The sequence below is a fragment of the Sorex fumeus genome, unplaced genomic scaffold (genome assembly GCF_029834395.1).
Source record: "Sorex fumeus unplaced genomic scaffold, SorFum_2.1 ptg000093l, whole genome shotgun sequence".
Classification (NCBI taxonomy): Eukaryota; Metazoa; Chordata; class Mammalia; order Eulipotyphla; family Soricidae; genus Sorex; species Sorex fumeus.
This window is the reverse complement of record NW_026606150.1, coordinates 5,979,462-6,002,056: the sequence shown is the minus strand read 5'-3', so window position 1 is coordinate 6,002,056 and position 22,595 is coordinate 5,979,462. Positions and strand designations below refer to the sequence as shown.

At 60.6% G+C, this 22,595-nt stretch overlaps 1 protein-coding gene across 1 annotated transcript; it reads right to left on the bottom strand.

Moving 5' to 3' along the window:
- Positions 1 to 7,671: 7,671 nt before the first annotated feature.
- On the bottom strand, positions 7,672 to 17,238 carry RHOD (ras homolog family member D). The gene is made up of 5 exons (XM_056131951.1): positions 17,092 to 17,238; positions 11,269 to 11,356; positions 10,668 to 10,777; positions 8,316 to 8,450; positions 7,672 to 7,973 (listed from the first exon to the last, which is right to left on the bottom strand). Exons 1-5 carry the CDS (start codon positions 17,212 to 17,214, stop codon positions 7,806 to 7,808), a joined length of 624 nt encoding a protein of 207 aa, XP_055987926.1. The 5' UTR covers positions 17,215 to 17,238; the 3' UTR covers positions 7,672 to 7,805.
- Positions 17,239 to 22,595: the final 5,357 nt, after the last annotated feature.

Below are 22,595 nucleotides of genomic sequence, written 5' to 3'. Positions count from 1 at the left end.
TGGGAAGGGCCGCCAGAGGGGGTGCCTGGAGGCGGCCCTAGCTCTGATGGATGGGTGTCACTAAGCTCCAGGACTCTTCCTGGGGGGCCATTAGCACCTCATTATCCCGAGGAAGCGGCAGGGCACTTTATCTGGCTCTGACGAGGAAAGTGTGCGAAGCAAGAAAGTGGCTGCCAGGGCCCGAGCATAGTACCGCAGGGATGGTGTTCATCTTGTACGCTGTGACCCGGGTTCAATCCCTGGCATTCCCCAGCACCATCAGGAGTAATTCCTGAGTGCAGAGCCAAGAGTAACAACCCCTGAGCATCGCTGGGTGTGACCCAAAAAGAAAAAAAAAGTTAAGTGGCTACCTGGACCTTGGGGAGTCACTTCCTGGAGCCCCAGGACCTACTCAGGGCCCCTGCCCAGCTCCCTTATCTGCACACCAGGTGTGTGTGTGTGTGTGTGTGTGTGTGTGTGTGTTAGATGTTATCTGTGTCATGTGTGGTGTGTCAGTTATCTGTGCTGTAAGAGGTATGTCTGTGTGTGTGTGTGTGTGTGTGCGCGCGCGCACACGCATTACCTGTGCTATGTGTGGTGTGACCTTGTGTGTTACCTGTGCTGTGCGGTATGTCCTTGCATGCGTCATCTCTGCTGTGTGCGGTTGGTTAGTGTGCTGTTGCCTATGGTGTATGTGGGTGAGGGTCGGGGTGGCTGTACTCTGGACTTTGATTTTTCATGTAACACCCAGAGCATGTGTTGTTTCCGGCTAGGCTTCAAAGCAGGCAGTTAGAAACAATGCAAAGAAATAAAAGGCCCACAGACAATATTTTTAAACCCGTTTCAAAGAGCCAACGAGATGACCCAGGGCTCAGGACGTGCCTTGCACACAGTTAGGACTCCAGGGACCCTTGAGCACAGAGCCAGGAGTAGCCTCTGAGCACCGCAGAGTGAGCCAGCCCTCATAGCTAGACCATCCCCCAGGTAAATAGAGTCACTGTAAATATGACATGAGTGTAGCAAGGCAGCCTGGGCAGGCTCTGGGACCACTACAGGGACTTTACGGGCAAAACTGTTGAAGTCAAATAAAGTTTGGAGTTTAATTGTTCATTTCTTTTGTGCTTTATTTGTTGTGTTGTTGTTGATTTCTCCATACCAAAAGGTGTCAGGGTCTACCTGGCTCCGCACTCTGGGATCACTCCTGGCAGGCTTAGGGGACCATATCACGTGCTATAAGAGCGCTCTGTCCCCTAATTTCCTAGATTTGATAAATGAATCTTATCTTCTGGGCTCTCTGTGGTAAACCAGTGGACATCTACAAGGGGAGGAAGTAAGGGAGTGCGGAAAAATGACAAATGGCCAAAAGCAGCTGGGGGCTTGCCAGCATGTGTTCCCCTGGGGTTGATCCCTGGGTCCCCCGAGCACTGCCAGGAGTGATCCCTGAGAGCAGAGCCAGAGTAAGCCCCGAGCGTGGCCGGGTGTGGGCCAGAGAGCCAAAATAAAGGGGAAAGGAAAAAATCTCCCTCCCCCACCCCTCCCTGCTCTCTGCGACAGCGGCTTGTCTTTCTTCTTCCTCAGAGCCTGCACTGTGGAGTGGGGTGCCGGCTCCCGTCTCCCCGCTGACAAACACAAACACTTGCTGAATCTTATCAGGTGCCAGGCACAGGAGAGCACAGAGCTGCCTGTCTTCTCTGGGCAGGCTTGTTCCATAGTGCAGGGCACTAATGCCAACCAAACAGGCGGGAAGGGGGCAGAGAGAGAGCACAGTGGGGAGGGCGCTGGCCTCACACACCGCCCTTGGGGTTTGGTCCCCGGCATCCCATCCGGATCCCTGAGCACCACCAGGAATGATTCCTGAGTGCAGAGCCTGGAGGAACCCCTGAACATCAACATGTTTGGCCCCAAAACAAACAGGCGCTGGGACCCAGGGACCTCAGAGTGCCCTTGGAGGAGAAAAGTGATGTAGGGAGACAGGAGTGATGGGACTGGGGGGTGCACAGAGAAGATTCTCCAGGAAGACCAGGTGTGAGCATCCTGAGATCTGAGCAGGCAGAGGAAGAGGGGCATATGCAAAGGCCCTGGGGCAGGGCAGGGAGGGGAGTATTACAAAATAAGAAAAAGCTCAGGGGAAGACAATGACGAATGTATGGGAACTCTACGCACATTTATTAAGTTATTTTTAGGGGGGAGCCACATCTGACTGTATTCGGGGCTCACTCCTGGAGGTACTCTGGTGGTGCACCATATGTGGTGCTGAGGACTGGGACCCAGGGCGGCTGCACGCAAGGCAAGCACCTTACCCACTGTACTATTTCTCAGGCTCTAATTTAATTTTTCTCTTATTTATCCTTCGGTTTGGGGGCCACACCCAGTGGCTCTCAAGGTTTACTCCTGACTCTGTGCTCACAGTCACTCCTAGTGGGAGTCAGGGAGCATATGGGGTAGGTGCAGGGGCTAGAACGGGGTCCAGCGCTCGCAAGGTGAGCGTCCAGCCTGCTGTACTATCTCTCTGGCTCCCAGACGGGCTGGGTAGTTTCATCAGGAAGGGTCCCCCAGCCCCAGGCCCGTTACGGCTGCCCACCAGTGTGGAAGCAAGCGTTGGAATCCCAGCGCATTCCAGACCTCGGATGAGCTTCCTCGTGAGTAATGGGGCGGCTGCGGGCGGGTTCCGAGCACCACGGGAAGCGTGCTGGGGCGCCAGGGCATACCCCTTCAGAGAGGAATGGCTCTGGGGGTGGGGGTGGAGGACTGTCTTCGAAGGAGGAAGGAGCCTCATGCTTCCCCTTCTTTCTGCCCAGGGGGACCCAGGAGCTGGGGATGGATCCCGGCTCTGGGCTGGGCGGTGGAATTTAGTAGGTGCTCAATGCAGAACCCTTGGATAAAGGGAGGAGCTGAGCATCGCCTCCGCCAGTCGGGGCTCCGGGCTCCGCAGAGGGCTGCTGGGAGGAGCAGCAGAGGGGGAACTGCATGGGCCACGCGGCTCCAGGGCCCTCACACATGCCTCTGGCCCGACGGTCGGGTGCTTGGGCCCTGGGGATCAGGAAGTTGAACGCAGAGGGACGCGGTCAGTGAGAGGGAACAGCCCAAAGTGCTCCTCTGTCCATTTCTTGTCTTTCTTTGCTTGTGTTGACCCCCGGGGTCACTCCTGGCTCTGGCGGGCCTCAGGAGATGGAATCCCGCTCTGCTGTGAATGACTCCCAGCTCTGTGCTCTGAGGTCCCTCCCAGGGGTGTGGAGGACCACGACCACGTGTGGTGTGGGGGTCTAACCTGGCTCCACGGCTTTCTATAATTAGTGCTTTAACTCTCTACTTTCCTGACCCCCCATTTTTTTTAATTTGGGGTACAGAGGCCAGAGTCCAAAGCGGCCAGGTTGGGTACTCAGAGTGTCAGGGAACCCAGGGGACCCCCGCACTACAAAAGGTGGCCCCTCTCAGTTGCTCCCCAGCAGGATGAAACATCAGGTTCCTCACACCGTCCTCCCCGCCCCCTGCCAGCCCCCGCAGGATGGGTCTAGCTACATGCCAACCCCCCAGGTACGCCAGTAAGGCTGGCCCCAGGGGGTCACTGGGGGCAATCGCAGAGGTGTCCTGAACCTTCTAGAAGGCTCATATCAACCCTCTGAATTCTGCTCCAAATTCTGGGTATGGTCCGAGCAGAACCCTCAGTCCCAAACCCGCTTCCCCAGCGACAGCCAAGAGGAAATGAGGTGGGTGACAGTGCAGGCGGGTCCCGTAACTCCCCTCCAGGCGGCAAGGCCGCGTTAGAACCCCGGATTCTGCCCTAGGCCCTTCCAGGTTTGCATCTACCCAAGGGAATGGCCAAGTCACCGGGAGCCTCGGGCAAAGCGTTGGGGTGCGCGGGGCTGGGACGCGGTGTCGGAGCCCCTGAGGGTCCTGGCGGGGGGCGGCGCTGCGGGGTCCTTGCTGCCCTCTGCTGGCCGGTCCGCGTGTCCGTGCGGCCCTGGCTTCCGACAGCTCTGGAAAACTGGTGGATGTCCCTACTGACACCTGGGACTGACGCCACCCTGGGGGCTGCAGGAAAGCGCGTGGTGTTCTGGGGACATTACTCCTGGCTCAGTGCTCAGGGGTCACCCCTGTTGGGGCTCCAGGGAGCGAACCCAGCTTGGCAATGTGCAATGCAAGTGCCCTACCGGCTGCATTGTCGCTCCGGCCTCAGGTGCCTTTCACTGGGGGCTGGGGGGAGGGGGCGAGGGGAGGAGGCACCTGTCTGCATCCCCAGTTCCTCTGATGTCCATCTCATGGCCTGAGGGGGCTGCCCCGAAGGCTGTCTACAAGGGAAGCTAGAGGGTGGCAGTGTGGCTGGCCAGGACCACAGCAAGACACACACACACACACACACACACACACACACACACACACACACACACCTAAAGCCAGCCAGCATGGGGAGACTGGGAGTAGATGCCTCCTTGGCTGGCCCAACAAGCCCCGCCTCTAGCAAACAGCCCCATCTGGACAGTCACTCAGCTGGGGTTCCCTCCCCTGCCCCCTCCTTAGGGAACTACCACCAAGCCCTGCAGTACTGGTGGACATGGACCATCCGGTCCACTAAACTCAACGAGCCCCCAGGGGGCTGGGCGGGCTGGGGAGAGAAAACTTCAGTACAGTGGCGGTAGGGTGCCTACCTGGCGGGGGGGGGGAGGCAAGATTTGACCACAGGCGCGCGCACACACACACACACACACACATACACACACACTTCCAGGAGTGATTCCTGAGCACAGAGCCTGGAGGAAGCCCTGAGCACCCACCCGGTATGCCCCCCACCATTGTTTTTATATGAGCCCAGGAGCCGGTGAGATATACAGTGGGGAGGGCGTTGGCCTTGCACGTGACTGAGCGGGGTTCAACCCCCACACCCGCTATGGTCCCCAGAGCCCACCAGGAGTAAACCCTGAGTGCAGAGTCAGGAGTGGGAGCTGGGCGCCTCTGGGTGTGGCTGAAATGCCCGGCACCCATATATGTATACACACACACACACACACACACACACACACACACACAATCCCAGTGGCCTGCTGGTGCCGTCCTGGCAAGCACAGCATGGCATTCGGGCAGCTCTGCCCACGGCCACAGCAGCACAGGGAGCGGGAAGCGGCTGACGGCTTAGCACACCTGAGAGCACTAAATTCCTTCCCAGGAACTCCGGCCCAGGACGAGGGGCCAGTAAACGGCAGAGCCTGGGTTTGAACCCAGGACACCCCCGTGCTTTCCAGACCAACCTACTCATCATCGGGGAAGCACTGCGTGGCATGTGGGGTGCGGGGTCAGCTGCTCTGCTGTTTTTGCGGGGTGGGGGGGCGCACTTCTTTGTTGCTGTCCCGGTCCTGACCCCTTGCTGACTTCTCCCAAAGGAAAGCCCCGAGCACAGGTGAGGTCGGAGGAAGAGACCGTGTGGCGCAAAGGGGCGAGGCACCCCACCACTCTCCCTCCCTGCACCCAGTCTGGGGCCCCGGGGGCGGTCCAAGGGAGGACGGTGACTTTGTGTGAGTCAGAGGGGCGGCCCCGCCCCCACAGGATGCCAGGGAGGGGCCGATCCCGGGAGGACGCTGGGGATCCCCACCCCCCACCCCTGCCTTCCCGGCAGACACCCCAAGGCAGGGCGTCGGCGGCGCTTTGGTGTCTGGGGGCTCCGCCCGGGTTGTGAGGAGAGGGCAGAGCCCTCCCGCCCCCCACCGCTGGATCCTCCCTGGGCGGGTGTCCCAGGTCCTGGGAAGGACCCTGTCTGGGCCGGTTTCTCCCGGGACTGGAGGAAGTCTGCCTGCGTGCTTCCTTTTCCCGGTGCCACCCTGCAGCAGTCTAGCCCAGCCACCCACCCTCCAGGGCGTGTGGTGGCTTGTTCCTGGAGTCCGGACGCCTGTCTGCAGCAGCCAGGCGGGTCTCTGGCGCTGCTTTGTCCTCATCGCAGGCAGGGCAGGCCGCCTTCTCCGGGAAGCCCTCCAGTCTTTCGCCGGGTCCTGGATCATAGCTGGACCCCCGCCAAGGCACCAGGTCGCTTTCTCCCTGTGCCGGCAGTGAGATGGGCGCAGCAGCGGGGATGTGTCTGAGCTGGACCCTGAAGGACTGAGTAGTGGCGGAGGGAGAGAGGGTTTGAGTAGGGGAAAGACAAGCATGAAATGCAAGAGGTAATGAGTACAGGCTTGGGGCCCCTGTGTTTTGGTTTTGTTTTGGGGTCACACCTGGCAATGCTGGGAGCGTCTGGGACTCGGTGCTAGGGTGGGAAGTGTCGCTCCCTGCGATGCTTCAGGATCAAGGGGTGACAAGGCGCGACCCCGGGGCTGCTGTGTGCGATGCGGGCGCTCCGCACTCCCAGTACCGGTGCAGGTGGCCCGGAGGGGTCCCCCGTGGGCAGAGCTCCCGGTGAGGGGCTGCGGAAGGGGGCTGGCGGGGAGGGGGCCAGGCGGAAAGGGCTGAGGGTGGCCCGAGTCACCGCCAGGCCCTTCGCCCAGCGCCCAGCGCGCTCCCCGGCACTCACCTGGCAAGACGCGCTATGGAACTGCCAATCAGGGGAGACAGACAGGCACCCATCCAATGGGAAGGCGCCCCGAGTCGGCACGGGGCGGGGCTTGCAACAGCCTAGCTAGAAAGTCCCTCCCTCTCGGGTAAGAGAGCGAGTACAGGGAGGAGGGCTCTACTTTGGCACATGGCAGACCAGGGTTCGAGGCCCGGTATCCCATATGGTCTCGCAAGCACTGCCAGAAATGATTCCTGACTACAAGCCAGGAGTACACCCTGAGCACCTCCGGGTGCGCCTCACCCCCTCCCTCCCAAAGTCCCTCTCCCTTTTCTGAGCTGGTCTATCTTCCATTAACCTAGCACAGGGCTCTCTTCCTCCTGGAAAGAGGCTCCAAAAGTCTCTCCCTTATCTGCACACTTCTGCCCCTCCCCTCCCGACCTTGACCTCCCAGTAGGAAACCTCATCTGGAAATGCTTCAACTGATTAGGCGAGGCTCACCCATTTAGCCCCATCTACTGGTTACTGGTTTCAGGTTAGACACATCCGCCCAACAGCTGTGCAGCAATACCTGACCTGCGCAGAGGAGAGACTCAGTCTCAGGCCTGCCCTACAGGTTCTGGGCTTGTCAGCATTCAGGATATTGCAAGCCAGAATTCTATAGTTCCAACTGGAAACCCTGACTAATGGCCTGATCCCGTATTATATGTTGTATTAATCCTAAAGGACACACCCCAGAACCTTCCAGCCCTGATGCCCGGCCCGTTAAGGTCTTCGGATGTGTCTCTGCCTCGCTTACGCATCTAACAGCTGGATGACGCAGCCCTGGGTTGGTTCCATATTGTAGATTAAGTCTAGAGGGTTCAAAGTCATTTGCCTACTGGGTTTGGATCCAGCACCCACTTGGGATGGAATTTTAAGTGTCATGGGTCATATGTGTAAGATCGTTTCGAAACAAGAGGCATGGCACCAGGGACAGTCATTTTGTTGTTGCCGTTACCACGGAAAAGGGCGGGAGCAGAGGGGCGGGAGGTGCCTGAGGGGCTGCAGCTGGCCCCACCCGAAGGGTGCAGTTCCGAGAATAGCCACAAGGCGGCGCCAGGCAAGCCGGGGTGAGCGGTCCCCGGCCAGGAGCGATTCCAGGGGACTCCAGGCCACTCCTGCCTGGGGCGTGAGCCCAGAGAACCCCAATCCTGGGGCCTCGGTGGGGTCTCACTGCTGTTCAAGGATCCCTGCCCTGGGGCTGGGGGCCTGTCCTTGAAGGTGCGCGTCTGTTTTTGGTGCTGTCTGGGGGGCTGGGTCCAGCCCAGTCGTCCAGAGGGTGAGTGCCCAGCTCCTGCCTGACCAGCTGTCAGGACATGGCACAGAAGATCTGGGTCATCCGCCGCCAGATGTTGCGACTGCGGCTGCTCAGGGCCACCTTGGCGGCCTCCTGGAAGACAGCCTGGACGTTCTCCTGGAGCAGAGCCGAGCACTCGAGGTAGGCCACGGCCCCCACCGACCGCGCCATCTCCTGGCCCTGAGGAGAGGGGGCGGGGCTGAGTGAGGTTGGGGCGCTCAGGGCCCCCCAACCCCCACAGCAGCGGAAGGTGAGTTAGTCTAAGGCACCCGCGGCTCCCGCCTCCTCCATCCCTAGTTCTCGGCCTTGCCTGGTTTCATCTCCCAGCTGGGTCTCTGCCTTTCAAGGTGCCAACTAACTTTCTCCCTGACCAGGTGTATAACAGAGCTGGGGGCTAACTCAAGGGCTCACCCTTCACTGGTTGGACCTTCCAGAACATTCTAAGTTTCCTTCCTAGACACCAGTGGGCAGGCTGGGGTGTCCCCTCCTCCCGGCGCCCTCCTCCCCTGGGCTGGGGCCCACCCTGTGGTACGTCACGGGCTCCAAGCGGTTTTTCCGCAGCTTCTTCACCAGGATCTTGTCCTTGCGCAGGTCCGTCTTGCAGCCCACCAGGATGATGGGCACCTTGTTGCAGAAGTGATTCACCTCCGGGTACCACTGCAGGGGAGGAGTGAGGAGTGAGGGCTGGCCACTCGGCCGGACACCAGCTCCACCCACGTGCAGAGAGGGCATCTGATTGGTTTTGGTTTGGGGGCCACAACCTGCTTGTTCACGGCTTGCTCCTGGCTCTGCACTCAGGAATTACTCCTGGAGGGGCTCTGGGGACTGTATGGGTTGCTGGGATCAAACTGGGGACGGCCGTGTGCAAGGCAAGTGCCCTGCCCACCTGCACTCTCTCCCTCTGGCCCCAGAGAGGGTGTCTGAGCCGGCGCTGACAGCATGATGGGCTCTTGACAGCATTCTGGTCCCTCTTGTACTGGCCTCACCCTTCGCCCGCCCGCTCCATATGCTGCTCTGTGAAGGGCCGGCACTTCCCAAACGGCCCCGGAGAAAACATTCAGAACCACGTAACCAGAGGCAGGGAAGGCGCTTGGTGGGGCAGAGAGAGGGCAGTGCTGAAGGTGAAAGCCGGAATGTGGTTGAGCACTGCTAAGTACCACTCAGGAGCACCCCGGAAGAAGTCAAATCACCTGTAGAAGTGGCCCCCAGGGAGAGAGCAAGCCTGCCTCAAATCCATGAAGCCAAGGCTGGAGCGATAGAACAGTGGGTCGGGCGTTTGCCTTGGATGCAGATGACCTGGATTTGACCCCAAGCATCCCACATGGTCCCCCTGAGCATCGCCAGGAATAATTCCTGAGTGCGGAGCCAGGAGTAACCCCTGAACACTGCCAGCTCTGACCTAAAAAGTCATAAAGCTGCGTATATGAATTCATGTACATGAAGGGTGTACATGAAGCATGCACATGAAGCATGTACATAAGGTCGTGTACAAAGTGGCCTCAGCACGGGGCTGGAGCAGTAGTATAACAAGGAGGATGTTTGCGTTGCATATGGTGGACCCCTGGCATCCCATAGGGTCCTCCGAGCACCTCCGGAAGTATGAGGCCAGGAGTAATCCCCGAGCATCACTGGGTGTGACCCAAAAAGCGAAAAAAAAAACACCCCAAAACCAAAGTGGCATCAACAGCGGTAGGTGGGGCTTCCCCCTCTTGTGGTTCTCTCTGGGGTGTGAGGCCCTGGAGGGGGAGGGGGAGGAAGTAAGTCCTGGAAGCAGATGTCCTGCCCCATCCTTTCCCGGGAAGGCCCCCCTTGACTCCAGCTGGAGGAGTGAGCAGTGAGTCCCCAGCCTGATCCCCAGCCCTGGCACCCGACCCTTCTTCCTCCACATGGTGACACTCCCCTTTACACCCCACTCCCCCACTTTCCTGTCCCCACCCCAGCAACAGTGACTGGGGCCCCAGGGCCAACATCAGTACCACATGGCCCCCGAGTCTGGAGCAGCAGATGTGCACTGCTGGCTGTGACCCCAAACCAAAGAAGCCAGAAAAAGAACCTGGGAGTCCATCTTGGCCATGTTGTGGCCAGAGGCGGCGGAAGCAGACACTCAGGGGCCATGTCCTGATCCCTGGAGCAGCCTCACGGACCCCTGACATCACTGGGGGGCATCCCAGGAGGCCGCTGAGAGGCAGCAGCGGCCCCGCAAACAGAGCTGAGAGCTGCCGGTCCACCCCACCCTAGGAACAGGTTCGGTTCAGGCAGTCTAGAGCAGGTGCGGAGCCCTCAAACTCCCCTGGGGCTCCCAGCAAGTCCTTGTCCCCCACTCCCGCCTCAGTTTCCCTAACATGCCAAGAGGGCCCAGCCCACGCCACCCAGGACCTGCTAAGCTGTGCCATCTCCTATGCTGGGTTGGGGGCTGACACAGGACAGATGATGGTATTGCCCTGCGGGGTGTCCCTACCCTGCTGCAGATTGGCGAGTATCTGCAGGGCACCACCCCTGCCCCTACACAGCTGGGGATTGGCTCCGCCCCCTACATCTAAGGACTGGGGACGGCCCCGCCCCCTGCCCCTACAGGGCTGGAGATTGGTGGTTGTCTGCAGAGCACCGCCCCCTGCTACTGGGGATTGGTGGGTGTCTGCAGGACACCGCCCCCTGCGCAACGCAGCTGGGGCTTAGCTCCGCCCCCTACATCTAAGGACTGGGGACTGCCCCGCCCACTGCCCCTACGTGGCTGGAGATTGGTGGGTGTCTGCAGAGCACCACCCCCTACCTCCTACGGGGGTGGAGATTGGTGGGTGTCTGCCGGGCACCGCCCCCTGCCCCTACTGAACTGGAGATTAGCGGGTGTCTGCAGGGCCTAGACCCTTCCCCTACCCGGCTCGAGATGTTGTGGAAACTGCAGGGGTTGGTGACGTCGAAGCACAGGATGAGGACACAGGCGTCAGGATAGAAGAGTGGCCTCAGACGGTCGTAGTCCACTTGCCCTGCACAGAGAGGGGGTGGGGGTGGGGTCAGGGCCCATCAGCACCTCCCACACATCTACACTTCTAACTGGATGGGGGTGGATGCAGGCTTCTGCCTCAGGTGCCCCCCGGGGCTCTGTTCCATGGCTTTCCCAGGGGCGAGCCAAGTCCCCTGGCTGGGCGCGGCTCATTGACAAGGGAACCCCCGTTCTAGGAGGAATCAGGCAAGGTCGCGCTGGACCTGGGGCTTCCATGGCCACCATGCGGGGGTCTGCTCTGCCCTGGGGTTGAGAGTGAGGACAGGTGAGACCCTCACAAGGACATTTTTGCTGGGGTCCCCCGAGATCAGCTAAGGTCAGGAGACTGTGTGTGTTGGGGGCAGAGGTCAAGGTGAGTCTGGAGCCTATTCCCCCCCATAAGACTGCCCTGGCTGGGTGCTTGGGCCCCAGCCTGGAGGCAGATGCCCCCCACCCGTTCAGAAGGGATGGAGGCCACTGTCCCCCCACACCAACCTGCTGTGTCCCAGATTTGGAGGTTCACGGGCTTCCCCTTCACCTGTAGATTCACACTGAGCCGCTCAAACACGGTGGGAGTATAGCTCTGCGGAGAAGGGGTGACAGGGAGGCTGCGAGGCCAGTTTCAAAGCAGGGCTAGACCCATGCCCAGGCCAAAGCGGGTCACACCCGCCACCCTCTCAGGGAGTGGCAGAATGTGGGCACTTCTGGGTTTTGTTTGTTTGGTTTGGTTTGGTTTGGGGCCACACCTGGCAATGCTCAGGGCTTGCTCCTGGCTCTGCACTCAGGAATCACTCCTGGCGGGACTTGGGGGACCATACGGGGTGCCGGGGATTGAACCCAGGTGGGCCGCGTGTAAGGCAGGTGCCCTACCCGCTGTGCTTTCTCTTCAGCCCCAGAATATGGGCACTTCTGGTTTGGTTTGTGGCCAAACCCAGTGGTGCTGGGGGCAGGGGGTGATGGCGGGGTGCAGAGCTGGGGATGGAACCCAGGGCTCCCCCATGCAAAGCCCACGCTCAGCCTTCGGGCCCTCTTGGGCCACACTGGAGAGAAACGGGACGCAGGCTGAGCTCTGAGTCAGGGTTCCTGGGAGTCCCCTGACTACTGGTTCTGACTAAGGCACTCGGCAAGGTGCGCCTGGGCAGGCCGGATGGGCCTTTCCACATGCCAGGAGTGTTCAGGGGTCACCAGCCAGGCTGGGGGACCATATGTAGTGCCGGCGATGGAACCTGGCCGGCCGCTCTGAAGCCAAGTGCCCTGCCTGCCGCACTATCTCCCTGCCCTGCCCTCCATGCGGAGAGATCGTTCGTGGAGTCTTTGTAATTTCCAAGACGCTTCCTGTGGCCGCTTCTCCTGACTGACAGCAAGCTACTTGCTTAGTCATTCATTTGTTCATGAATTCAATGGAGAGGGGCTGGAGCAATAGCACAGCGGCGGGTAGGGCGTTTGCCTTGCAAGCGGCCGACCCGGGTTCGATTCCCAGCATCCCATATGGTCCCCTGAGCACCGCCAGGGGTAATTCCTGAGCGCAGAGCCAGGAGGAACCCCTGTGCATTGCCGGGTGTGACCCAAAAAGCAAAAAAAAAAAATCAATGGAGGGGGACCTCCTCAGTAGAGTCTGGGGTCGTCGGGGATTGAACTTGGGTGTCACCTTCGAGCTGTCCCCTGTCCCCTGCTCATACATTCATTCTGGTTCCATCGGTTCATTCATCCATCCGCCTGCCTTTTCCCTTCACTCATTCATTGAGCAAACGCACCTTCTCAAAGTTCAGTGTTAGATCCTGGGGAGCTAGAAATTAGCGAGACTTAGTGCCTGCCCTTGGGAGGGCATAAGGAGTTTTGGGGGTGCTGGAGCGATAGCACAGCAGGGAGGGCGTTTGCCTTGCACATGGCCAACCCAGGTTCGATTCCCAGCATCCCATATGGTCCCCTGAGCACTGCCAGGAGTAATTCCTGAGTGCATGAGCCAGGAGTAACCCCTGTGCATCGCCATGTGTGACCCAAAAATGAATAATAAGAAAAGAGTTTTGGGGGGCTGGAATGATAGCACAGCGGGGAGGGTGTTTGCCTTGCACACGGCCAACCCAGGTTCGATTCCCAGCATCCCATATGGTCCCCTGAGCACCACCAGGAGTAATTCCTGAGTGCAAAGCCAGGAGTAAACCCTGAGCATCGTCGGGTGTGACCCAAAAAGCAAAAAAGAAAAGAGTTTTGGGGGTCTGTTCTCAGCATGTCCACCTTTCATATCCAACCGAGACTGCCTCTTGCTGGATGGTTTTCTGGACCTCCCCATACCCATGACCCCCACTTCTGCTTTTTCAGCCCATCTGAGGTCATCAGGTCCCAGGCCCTTTGCCCCTGGACCTCGGGGGACCCTCCACAGAGCCCAATGACTGGGTTTTATATACATATTCAAGAATGGAGAAAGGGGAGCAGAAAGACAGAACTGGGGTAAGGTGTTTGCCTTCTATAGGGCCAACCTGGGTTTGAACCCCATACCCTATGGTCCTCGAGCCCTGCCAGGAGTGAGCCAAGGGAGGAGTAAGCCCTGAGCACTGCTAGATGTGGCCCCCAAACAAAACCAAAAAACAATGAAAGGGAGCTTCTGCAGATGGGGTCCCAGAAATCGGTGGAGTGCTCAGGAGAACCTCAACACAGCCGCTGCCCCAGGGCACGCTGGGCTGGCCAATGCGGTCCCAGCTAAAAGCGGGGGGGACTCGTGACGTTGGGCCCCAGGTGCTGGGAGGCAGACCTGAATGGGGTTCATGGTGGCCTCTGATCCCGGGGGGGCCACAGAGCTGCAGTAGGGGCCGGGGCAGCTGGAGAAGCAGAGGACAGCCGAGGCTTGGGGGTCGCCTGTCCCGCATTCCGTCCCCATCAACCCCGTCAGGACACTGAGCTCCAGGGGCAAACACTGGGCCTGGGAGCAGCCCCCACTTCTCCAGCTCCCTGGGACTGGACGGCCCCAGCCTGGTGACAGTCCCACCCCCCACTCTGGACCGTCAGCTTCTGGGCTGTCCTTTGACCCCCCCCACCTGCCCAAAAGGCCAATAAAGATAAATCTCTTGTTTTTCTTAGACCACACCTGGCTCTGTGGAGTCCAGCCGTGGGGCTCTGAGCGGACTCCCGAGGCCAGGCGCGAGGCTGGAGCATTGCATCACCGGCAGGATAAAGATCAGCGCAGCCTGCGGGCTGCCTGGGGCTGGGGGCCCAGGAGTAGCCGCATTGTCCCTGGGGCAGGGTCCAAGGGCTCTGGGCTCTGTTTCCGGAGGGGGCTGGAATCCCTCCCTCCCTCCCTTCCTCCCCTGCCCTGGGGATGGTTCCCCCCCCCCCCCACAAGCAGCCTGGACAGGTGCCAGGACTCACCTGGTCCCCATGTCCCAGATGTGTCTACCCCCCTTCCCCAGCTCAGCTGTGTCACCCTGTCCCAGCCAAGTCCCCCCTTCCCCCCCCCGGACCTCCCCCAACTCAGCCGAGTCCCCTGCCTTCTGCCATGGGCGTTCTCTACCTCCTGCCTGCTCTGACCGCAGGGTAAGCCCCAGAGAATGAACGCGCCCCTCTAGATCCCAGCCTGCTCTGCCCTCCACTGTGGGTGGGAAGCCCAAGAATTGAGACCCCCAAATCATGTAGCTACAGGCACCTGGGGCTGGGAGGGCTGCCTGGAGGAGGAGTCCATAGCCTAAAGCAGACCAGGGCAGCTGGGCAGAGCACTGGGGGCTGCACAGTGCTTGGGTCTAGGGTGGGCAGGTCAATCTTTTGTGTGTGTGTGTGTGTGTGTGTGTGTGTGTGTGTGTATTGGGGCCACACTTGGCAGTGCTCAGGGTTTACTCCTGGCTTTGTGCTCAGGGATCAGGGTCACTCCTGGCTGGTTTAGGGGACCTTATATGCTGCCAGGCACTGAGTCTGGTCAGCCTCATGTAAGGCAAGTGCCCTCCCCACTGTACTAGGCTCTGGCCCGTAGTGAATCTTTTTTTGAGGGGCGACCAGAGGAGGCCACCCCCACTCATGGTCAGGGCTCACTCCTGACAGGAATGGGGGGACCACACGGGGTGCCGGAGATTGAACCTGGGTAGGGTGCGTGCAAAGCAATAGCCACCCCTTGGCACTATCTCTCTGGTGCCGTCAGGCGGGCAGATGTGGGGTGCAAACCACACGTCCCGGTGGGCTCCTGAGGTGAAGCTGCCTGTCTGGGTCACTCCCATGGAAACAGGCCCCAGACATTTTGAGCCTACTTCCTTCTTTCCACGGAAAAGAATGCCACTCAGTGATCCCTGGGGAATCTACCATTTCTTTTGTTTTTTGTGCCACACCTGGTGATGCTCAGAGGTTACTTCTGACTCTGCACTCAGGAATCACTCCTGACCGTGTTTAAGGGGACCCTATGGGGCACTGGGATCGAACCCAGGTAGCCGTGGCAAGGCAAACACCTTACCTTCTGTGCTATTTATTGATCGGGCCCTGAAATCTACCTTCTTTAAAAGAAAATCAGGGGGCCGGAGTGATAGCACACCAGTAGGGCGTTTGCCTTGCACGCGGCCGACCCAGGTTCGATCCCTGGCATCCCATATGGTCCCCCGAGCACCACCAGGAGTAATTCCTGAGTGCAGAGCCAGGAGTAACTCCTGAGCATTTCTGGGTGTGACCCAAAAAGCAAAATAATAATAATAATAATAAATAAATAAAATTTAAAAAATCAGGGGAGGGTTTGGGCCACGTGGAGTGCTGGGTGGCTGGTGGGACCCTGTGGTGGCAGGGGTCAAACTGGGGTCTCTGGGGTCTCCACATGCAAGGGAAATGCCTTAGCCCATGTGCCAGCTTTCTGTACCCTGGAGAGCCATCCCTCCTATTTTGGGTGTTTTTAAGGCTATACCTGGCAGTGCTTGCTCTGTAATCAGGGATTTTTCTGGTGGGGCTCGGGGGACTTTCTGGGGTGCTGGGGAATGAACCCGGGTGGGCCGAGTTGCAAGGCCAGCGCTGCTATGGCTCCAGGCCCTGGAACTCTCCCTCCTCTCTGTGAATAAATCACCCCATGAGCTGAGGTACCTGGCTCTCCGCTCGGACCCAGCGCCCCAGAGGCTGGGTCATCCTTCTTGGAAATGGACCTGAAGGAATTCAAGGACCCCAACAACAGCCGGCATCAGCACGGACCCCGCCCTGGCCAGCCTGCCCCCCCCCCCATTCCAGCCAGGGCGGGATGCCCAGAGCTGGTGTGAGACGGGACGGCCTCCCCATCCGGCCTCCCCATCGAAGCCTGGGGATTCCCACGCTGGTACCAGGGCGCCGGTCCTGGCCACAGTCTGCCCAGTGCCCTCCCGCTCACCCTGGCCCCGCCATGCAGCTCCATTCTTGCACCATAATTGTTGGGTTCACATGGGCAGCATCTGGGGCCCCGGAAACCCCGTACCCCCCAACTTAAACAATGTGACTGGCCTGGGAAGGTGACGTCAGTTCCATAAACCACAGGAATCGGCTTCCCCACCGCAGTGGAAAGCCAGCGCCCCCTCCCCCCCATCCCAGTGTCACCAGTTTCCTCCAAGGGGCCAACCAGGCTGCCCAGCCCCCCAGGGCCTGCCTGGCCTGAGGCAAGCGCAGACTCCAGGGCTGGGGGCACATGCTGGGGGGGGGGGGGGTCACGGCTTTGGGCTTGGCCTGGAGCTAGCCAGTGAGTTTAAGGCCCACCCAGGAGGGCCAAGTGGAGACCCTCCCTCCCAGGCCCCTTCCACTCCAGGTAAGGACCAGAGAGACCAGAGGGGGCTCTTGAGGACCCCCAAAGCAGCTGGAGACCCCCACCAGGCAGGTTCCCGGGAATAACACGGGGTGCGGGCAGGGCTTGGGGCAGGAGCCCCCGTCCCCGGAGGAGAATGACATCTGCCTACAAGTTTTCAGGGAGCCCTTCCCGTTGCAGGAACAGCGACCCCTGACTTCTCAGGGCGTTCCTCCCCTCCTACCCCCCCCCCCCCCGCCCCGCGCCAAGGTGACTGGGCGGCACCGTCATGGGGGGGGGGGGGGCTGTGGAACCCGCACAGAGAGGGGCGGGGGCTGCCCAAAGGTGCACAGCGGCCGCGGGCGGCGCGGCTGGACGGGAGCCCAGCGCTGGGCCCGAGACTCGCGGGTGTCCCGGGCCGGGCGGCCTGATTCCCGGGGGACCCGCGGAGGCCGGGTGGGCTGATCCCCGGGGGACCCGCGGAGGCCGGGTGGGCTGATCCCCGGGGGCCCCCTGCCCGCGAAGGGGCCGCTTCTGGGCGGCTGGGGGTGGCAGCGTCGGGGCATCCCTCCCGGGGCCCAGCCGAGAGCCCTGCGGGGCCCCGCGCCCGCGCTCACCTCGGGGAAGGCCCCGGCGGCGAAGACCATGAGCAGCGACGTCTTCCCGCAGCCGCCGTCGCCCACCAGGACCACCTTGACGGCCCGCGCGCCCGCCGGAGCCTCGGCGCCCGCGTCCTGCATCGCGGCGGCCGCGCTGGAATGTGGGAGGGGCGGGCCCGACGGACGGGGCGGCGCCCAGGTGAGCCGGGGAGACCAGCCGCGCAGGGACAGCCCCGGCCAGGCCGGCTGACCGTCCTCGGAGGGGACAGCCGGGCCCCCGCTGTCCACGGCGCTCCAGCTTGCAGCTGGGCCTTTTGTGTTGTTTTGGGGCCACGCCCGGCGATGCTCGGGGGTGGTTGCTCCCTGCTCGGCGCTCAGGAATTGTCCCTGGCAGTGCTGGGGAACATTTGTGGTGAGGGGTGGGGGGTCGGGGGATCGAACCCGGGTTGGCCGCGTGCAAGGCAAGTGGAGCTGTGCTGGACACTACGAGGGCCTCGGGCGGTCAGCTTGGACGGAGCTCAGGGCGGGCCTCCCAGGCCTGCACTCCAGCCCTTGGGCTCAGCTCTGTTGTCCCTTTTAGTGTGTGTGTGTGTGTGTGTGTGTGTGTGTGTGTGTGTGTGTAGGGGTTGGGCACATGGGCAGTGCTCAGGGCTACCTCTTGGATCAGTGCTCAGTGATCACCATGTGTGATGCTGGCATCAAGCCAGCGCTGCTGCATACAAGACAAGCACCTTAACCTCTGTACTTACTACCTTCATCCTAAGAACTGAAATCTTTAATTATAATTATTTTGGTTTGGGAGGTCACACCTGACAGTGCTCAGGGCTTACTCTTGGCTCTGTGCTCAGGGATCACTCCTGGTGGGAATTGGGGGACCTTAAGGAGGTACCAGGGATCGAACCTGAGTTTGCCATGTGCAAGGCATGCGCCTTACCTGCTGTACCATCTCTCTGGCTCCAAACTGAATTAATTTTTTTAAAAGGGGGGTCACAGCGATAGTCCAATAGTAGGGTGTTTGCCTTGCAAGCAGCCAACCGGGTTCGATCCCCAACATCCCACAGGGTCCCCTGAGCACCACCAGGAGAGATTCCTGAGTGCAGGGCCAGGAGTAAGCCCTGAGCTGTGTGTGGACCAAAGAAAAAAAGAAACAAAGATTGGGGGCTAGAGTGATAGCACAGTGGGTAGGGTGTTTGCCTTGCACGTGGCCGACCCGGGTTCGATTCCCAGCATCCCATATGGCCTCCAGAGCACTGCCAGAAGTAATTCCTGAGTGCAAAGCCAGGAGTAACCCCTGTGCATCGCCAGATGTGACCAAAAAAGCCCCCCCAAAAAAATAGAAAGAAAAGAAAAAGAAACAAACAAAAGGGCCCTGGGACCTCCCAGACCCTGAATTAATGCATGAGGCTGGGGCCTGGGTGCCGTCCGAGGGTGCTGTCCCTCCTAATGGCGTTTCACACAAAGCAGTAGGGTGGCCCTTGGCCCCCACAAGCACCGCCCCTCCTGCTCTGAGGTGGGGCCTGACACCCTCCTGCCCAGGAGGTAAGATCCTAAGACACCCCTTTTTTAGCAGCCCCTGGCTCCCCGAAACTGCCCTAGGGGCCGGGCAGCGACTTGCAGGACCGAGCAGGGAGTGGAGGGCAGGCCCCACCCGCAGTCATCAACCATCAGCCCCGGCACCCGGGCACCAGCCCCTGGGTGGCAACTGGGGCCTCGCTGGGGGCGGAAGAGCCAGAGAGGCAGGCCTGTGGCGTCTGGCCTCGGTTGCTAAGGGGATAATCTCGCTAATGACACCCTGGGTGCCCGTCAGGATCTCCAGTTTCACTGAGCATTTCCTAATAGCGGCGCCCACGGGGCCTTGATCACGGTGTGTGGCGCCAGCAGCCCATTCTACAGAGCAGGAAACTGAGGCCCAGAGAGATCAGGCCCGGGTCTGAGAGCGCAGCTGCTCCGTGGGTGGAGAACCTGCACTTGGAGCTGAAGGTGGCGCCAGGCCTGCCGCCGGCCGAACCCCTCCCTGCGTCCTTTCCTCTGTTCTGATGGAGAGTGGACAGTGCAGGGGGTCCACAGGCCCCACCGCCTACAGACCTGGCCAGAGTCAGCACCGTGGAACTCGGTTCTCCTGGGATCCCGGATACCGTGCCGTGGGGAGCTGGCGGTCATGGTTACTGCCCGCTGACCTGGAGCGGAGTCCTCTCCCTTCTCCTGCCCTAGCCCCACCACACTCCCTCGGTTTCAGATGAACCTCTGCCGGGACCCTGCAGACCCCGGGATGGCAGAAGTGGTCACACTGGCTTTCCAGCCACACAGAATCCCATTGGGGGCTCCAGGAGGGCAGGCAGCAGCCTTGGGCACCCGGCGGGCAGGGACCAAGGTCGGCCCCTCTTGAGAGAAGCAGCGCCGCGGGGTGGCCCCCAGCCCTGACTTGGGATGCTGTGGTCAGCTGGCAACCTGCCTGGACAATCCCAGGAAGGGAAACAAGGGCGCAGGGAGCAAGGCGGGCGGAAGAAACGAGCGCCAGCAAATAAAGCAACGGGGGTGGTGTGCATGAGTGAAGGCCATGCACCCCGCGCGTGTGCAGGCAGCAGAGAGGGGACCACCCGCCAGCCCCCAGCTGCTACCCCTGATCTTGGGACCCGATGGCTGGGAAGCCCCTGCAGGCCCAGGCGAGTCTCTGCTGCCCTCGCGTGGCCACTCTGCTCCCTGCAGGTCCCTGCTCAGGGCCGCCAGCTGGGCTGGGGGTGGATGTGTTGTGTTACCCCCAGTCTGAAGAAGCAGGAAGCAGCTGCCGACCGGGTGGAACTTCAGAGTCCCATCCTGCCCTGTGAATTCCTCGGGGCTTCCGAGGACCCCTCCCTTCCCTTTCTCCCCAAACACGGATCCCTCCAGCTACACCTTGGCAGCTGTCTCCCTCGAAAACCCCCAACTCAGGTCCAGGGGCTGCTTCCTACGTGGAGTGCATCACCTCATTCTGTCCTTGGACGTCTAATTCTTATCTTCTCTCGACAAACGGAGAAACAGGCCTGAAGGGGGCCACTGCTTTGGCCAAGATCCCATGGGGTGGAAGCTGGCACTTTCTTTGGGGTGGTGGGGCACGGTCAGGGATTGAAGCCAGGATGCCCACTGCAAGGCGAGTGCCCTCCCCGCTGTGCTGTCTCTCTCTGGCTCCAGGATGCACTTCTAACCCAGGCATTTGGCACACAGAGCCAAAGGCAGGCGTTCAGGAAGCTTTAAGCCCGATACCCAGTTGGTTCTTTCTCCAGATGGGGAGAGGGGCCCACACCTGGCGGTGCCCAGGGCTTACCCCTGACTCTGCGCTCGGATCACCACTGGCGGTGCTCCGGGGTTGGCTGTGAGCAGGACCAACACCCTCCCCGCGGTCCTGTTGCTCCGGCCCCAGAAACTGAGGCTCTGAAGGCAACAAACTTTGCTCAAGGCGAGTGAGATCCCCAAGACCCAGGTCTCACTAAGACGGAAGCCACAGGCCGGGAGCAGGTCTCAATACTCTGGATCCTTCCAGGCGTGACTAGTGGGGAGAACCAGGTGAGGCCCAGATTGGGGCATGGAGGAGCCCGGCTGGCCTCTGAGGTGGACAGGCAGTGAAGCGGCGCGTTCCTGGCACCGGGAACGGGAAAAGGCAGGCGGGACACACGTGGGGCCAATTTGTCCACTGACTTAGAACTCAGGTAGGAAAGGGTGGGGAGGAGGAGCCAGGAGGAAGGCTCAGAGGGCCAAGGCCCAAGAGCAGTGAGTGCCGGGAGCACTGTCCCAGGTGCAGGCATTCTCCTCAGCCCAATTTGCAGATGTGGAGACTGAAGCTCAGAGAGGTTAAGTAACTGGCCAGAGGTCACACAGCCAAAAACATCTCAGAGCTGGGATTTAAGCTGAGGCTGTCTGTCTCTCAGTCTTAACCCTTAGGTCCCACTGCCCTTTCCCCAGCTCCTCCAGAGCGGGGCAGGGGAGAGAGGAGGAGGGGAGAAGACCATCAATGCCAAGAGGCACACCTCTGACCTGGTCACTGCCCACCACTGGGCCTGACTATGAAGCACATCTGGCCACCCCACCTCCAGTACTGAGCAGGTAGAGGTGATAAATGAGACAGGCTGCCGCAGGAACCCAGGAAGAGTGATGATCAAGGAGGGCTTCCTGGAGAAGGTGGAAATATGAGCACTGACCTTCCTGAGTAGGAGGTCTATACAGGAAGGAGTAGAGCCGAGCCCCCAGGAAGGGATTACCTGCTCAAAGATGCCCCATGTGTCTGGTGTCTGGGAGCCACAGAACACTGGGAAGCCTTCCTTGGTAGGCCCGCCTGTCTTCCTCCTCCAGGAAGCCTTCTTGGTATGCTCCACCAACCTTCCCCTCCAGGCCTAGCTCAGGTGTCCTTCTCTGAGTTTCCCAAGTGTGTGCGGCTCTCCCCTACCCCCGAGGTGGGCACCCAGTAGTAAGCCACATTGGCGTCAGACTCCCTGATTCCTGGAGGAGATGTGAGGAGGTCCGGGTTGAGCTGGGCTCCCCAGGGCCCCCTCCTTCCTGCTCCAGCTTTATTTTGGTTTAGAATCAATCTTCAGCACACTCGTCCCTGCCACACCCCTCCTGGCCAGTCAACAGCTCATGCAGGGAGGAAAAGGGGGGAGGGTGGGTAGGGGCTGGGGGGCCCCCCTGGCAGCAGACCCGGGGCGGAGCAGACCACTGGGCTTACGGTCCGCTCCTGGGAGGGCCACGCGTGTGTGCCACAGTCCTCGTCGGTCTTGTCTACAGTCGGGGCCCCCCATCTGCCCCCCTTTCCCATATCACTGGGACCTCTGACAGGTCAGCTGTGAATGGGGCGGGCTCCCCAATGCCAGAGAGAGCCACACTCAGTTGTGGGGGTCCCACAAGTAGTGACTGCATTATTCCTATACTGGCTCTGAGGCCCGGTAGGGACCCCCCTGCGCCCAAGGGTGCAGTTGTCGGCTGCTGGTTTTGGAGGCACCTAGGTCAGTGATGCCTGGGGGTGTGATGGACGCCCCCTCCCCTCAGCTGCTTGCTTCTTGGTAGCCCCCTGGGGTATATCCCACCTGAGAAATCCGAGGTTACCCTGCTAAAGGGCCCCCCTTCCAGAAGCCACCAGGAGCAAGGACTTCCCCTTCTCGATGCTTCCAGCCACTCTTGGGGCCCCCTGACCAGGCGCCTCCTCTCTGAATCAGCTTCCAGAACTGGTCTGGCTGCCCCCTGCCCTCCATGGGCCGAGTTCGGGACTCTGAGCCCTGTGCCCATGCGATGCGGTCAGGCTGTGTGTCTGCCCCACTCTGGGGGGGGGGTGCTTGGCTTCTCCCACAGCATGGCTCCCACATTCCTGCTCCCACAGGGCAGTCCTGAGATCACCAAGCACAGAACCTGGTCTATGGGACCCCCGTGGTCCAGTCACCATTCCCCGTTGGGGTGGGGGGAAGGTGACTCAGCCTCCAGAAGCTTCCCCCAGGCCAGTCAGAGACGTGTGGGGCCATCAGGATGGGAGTTCGAGAGGTCAGTGCGTGAGGACCCTG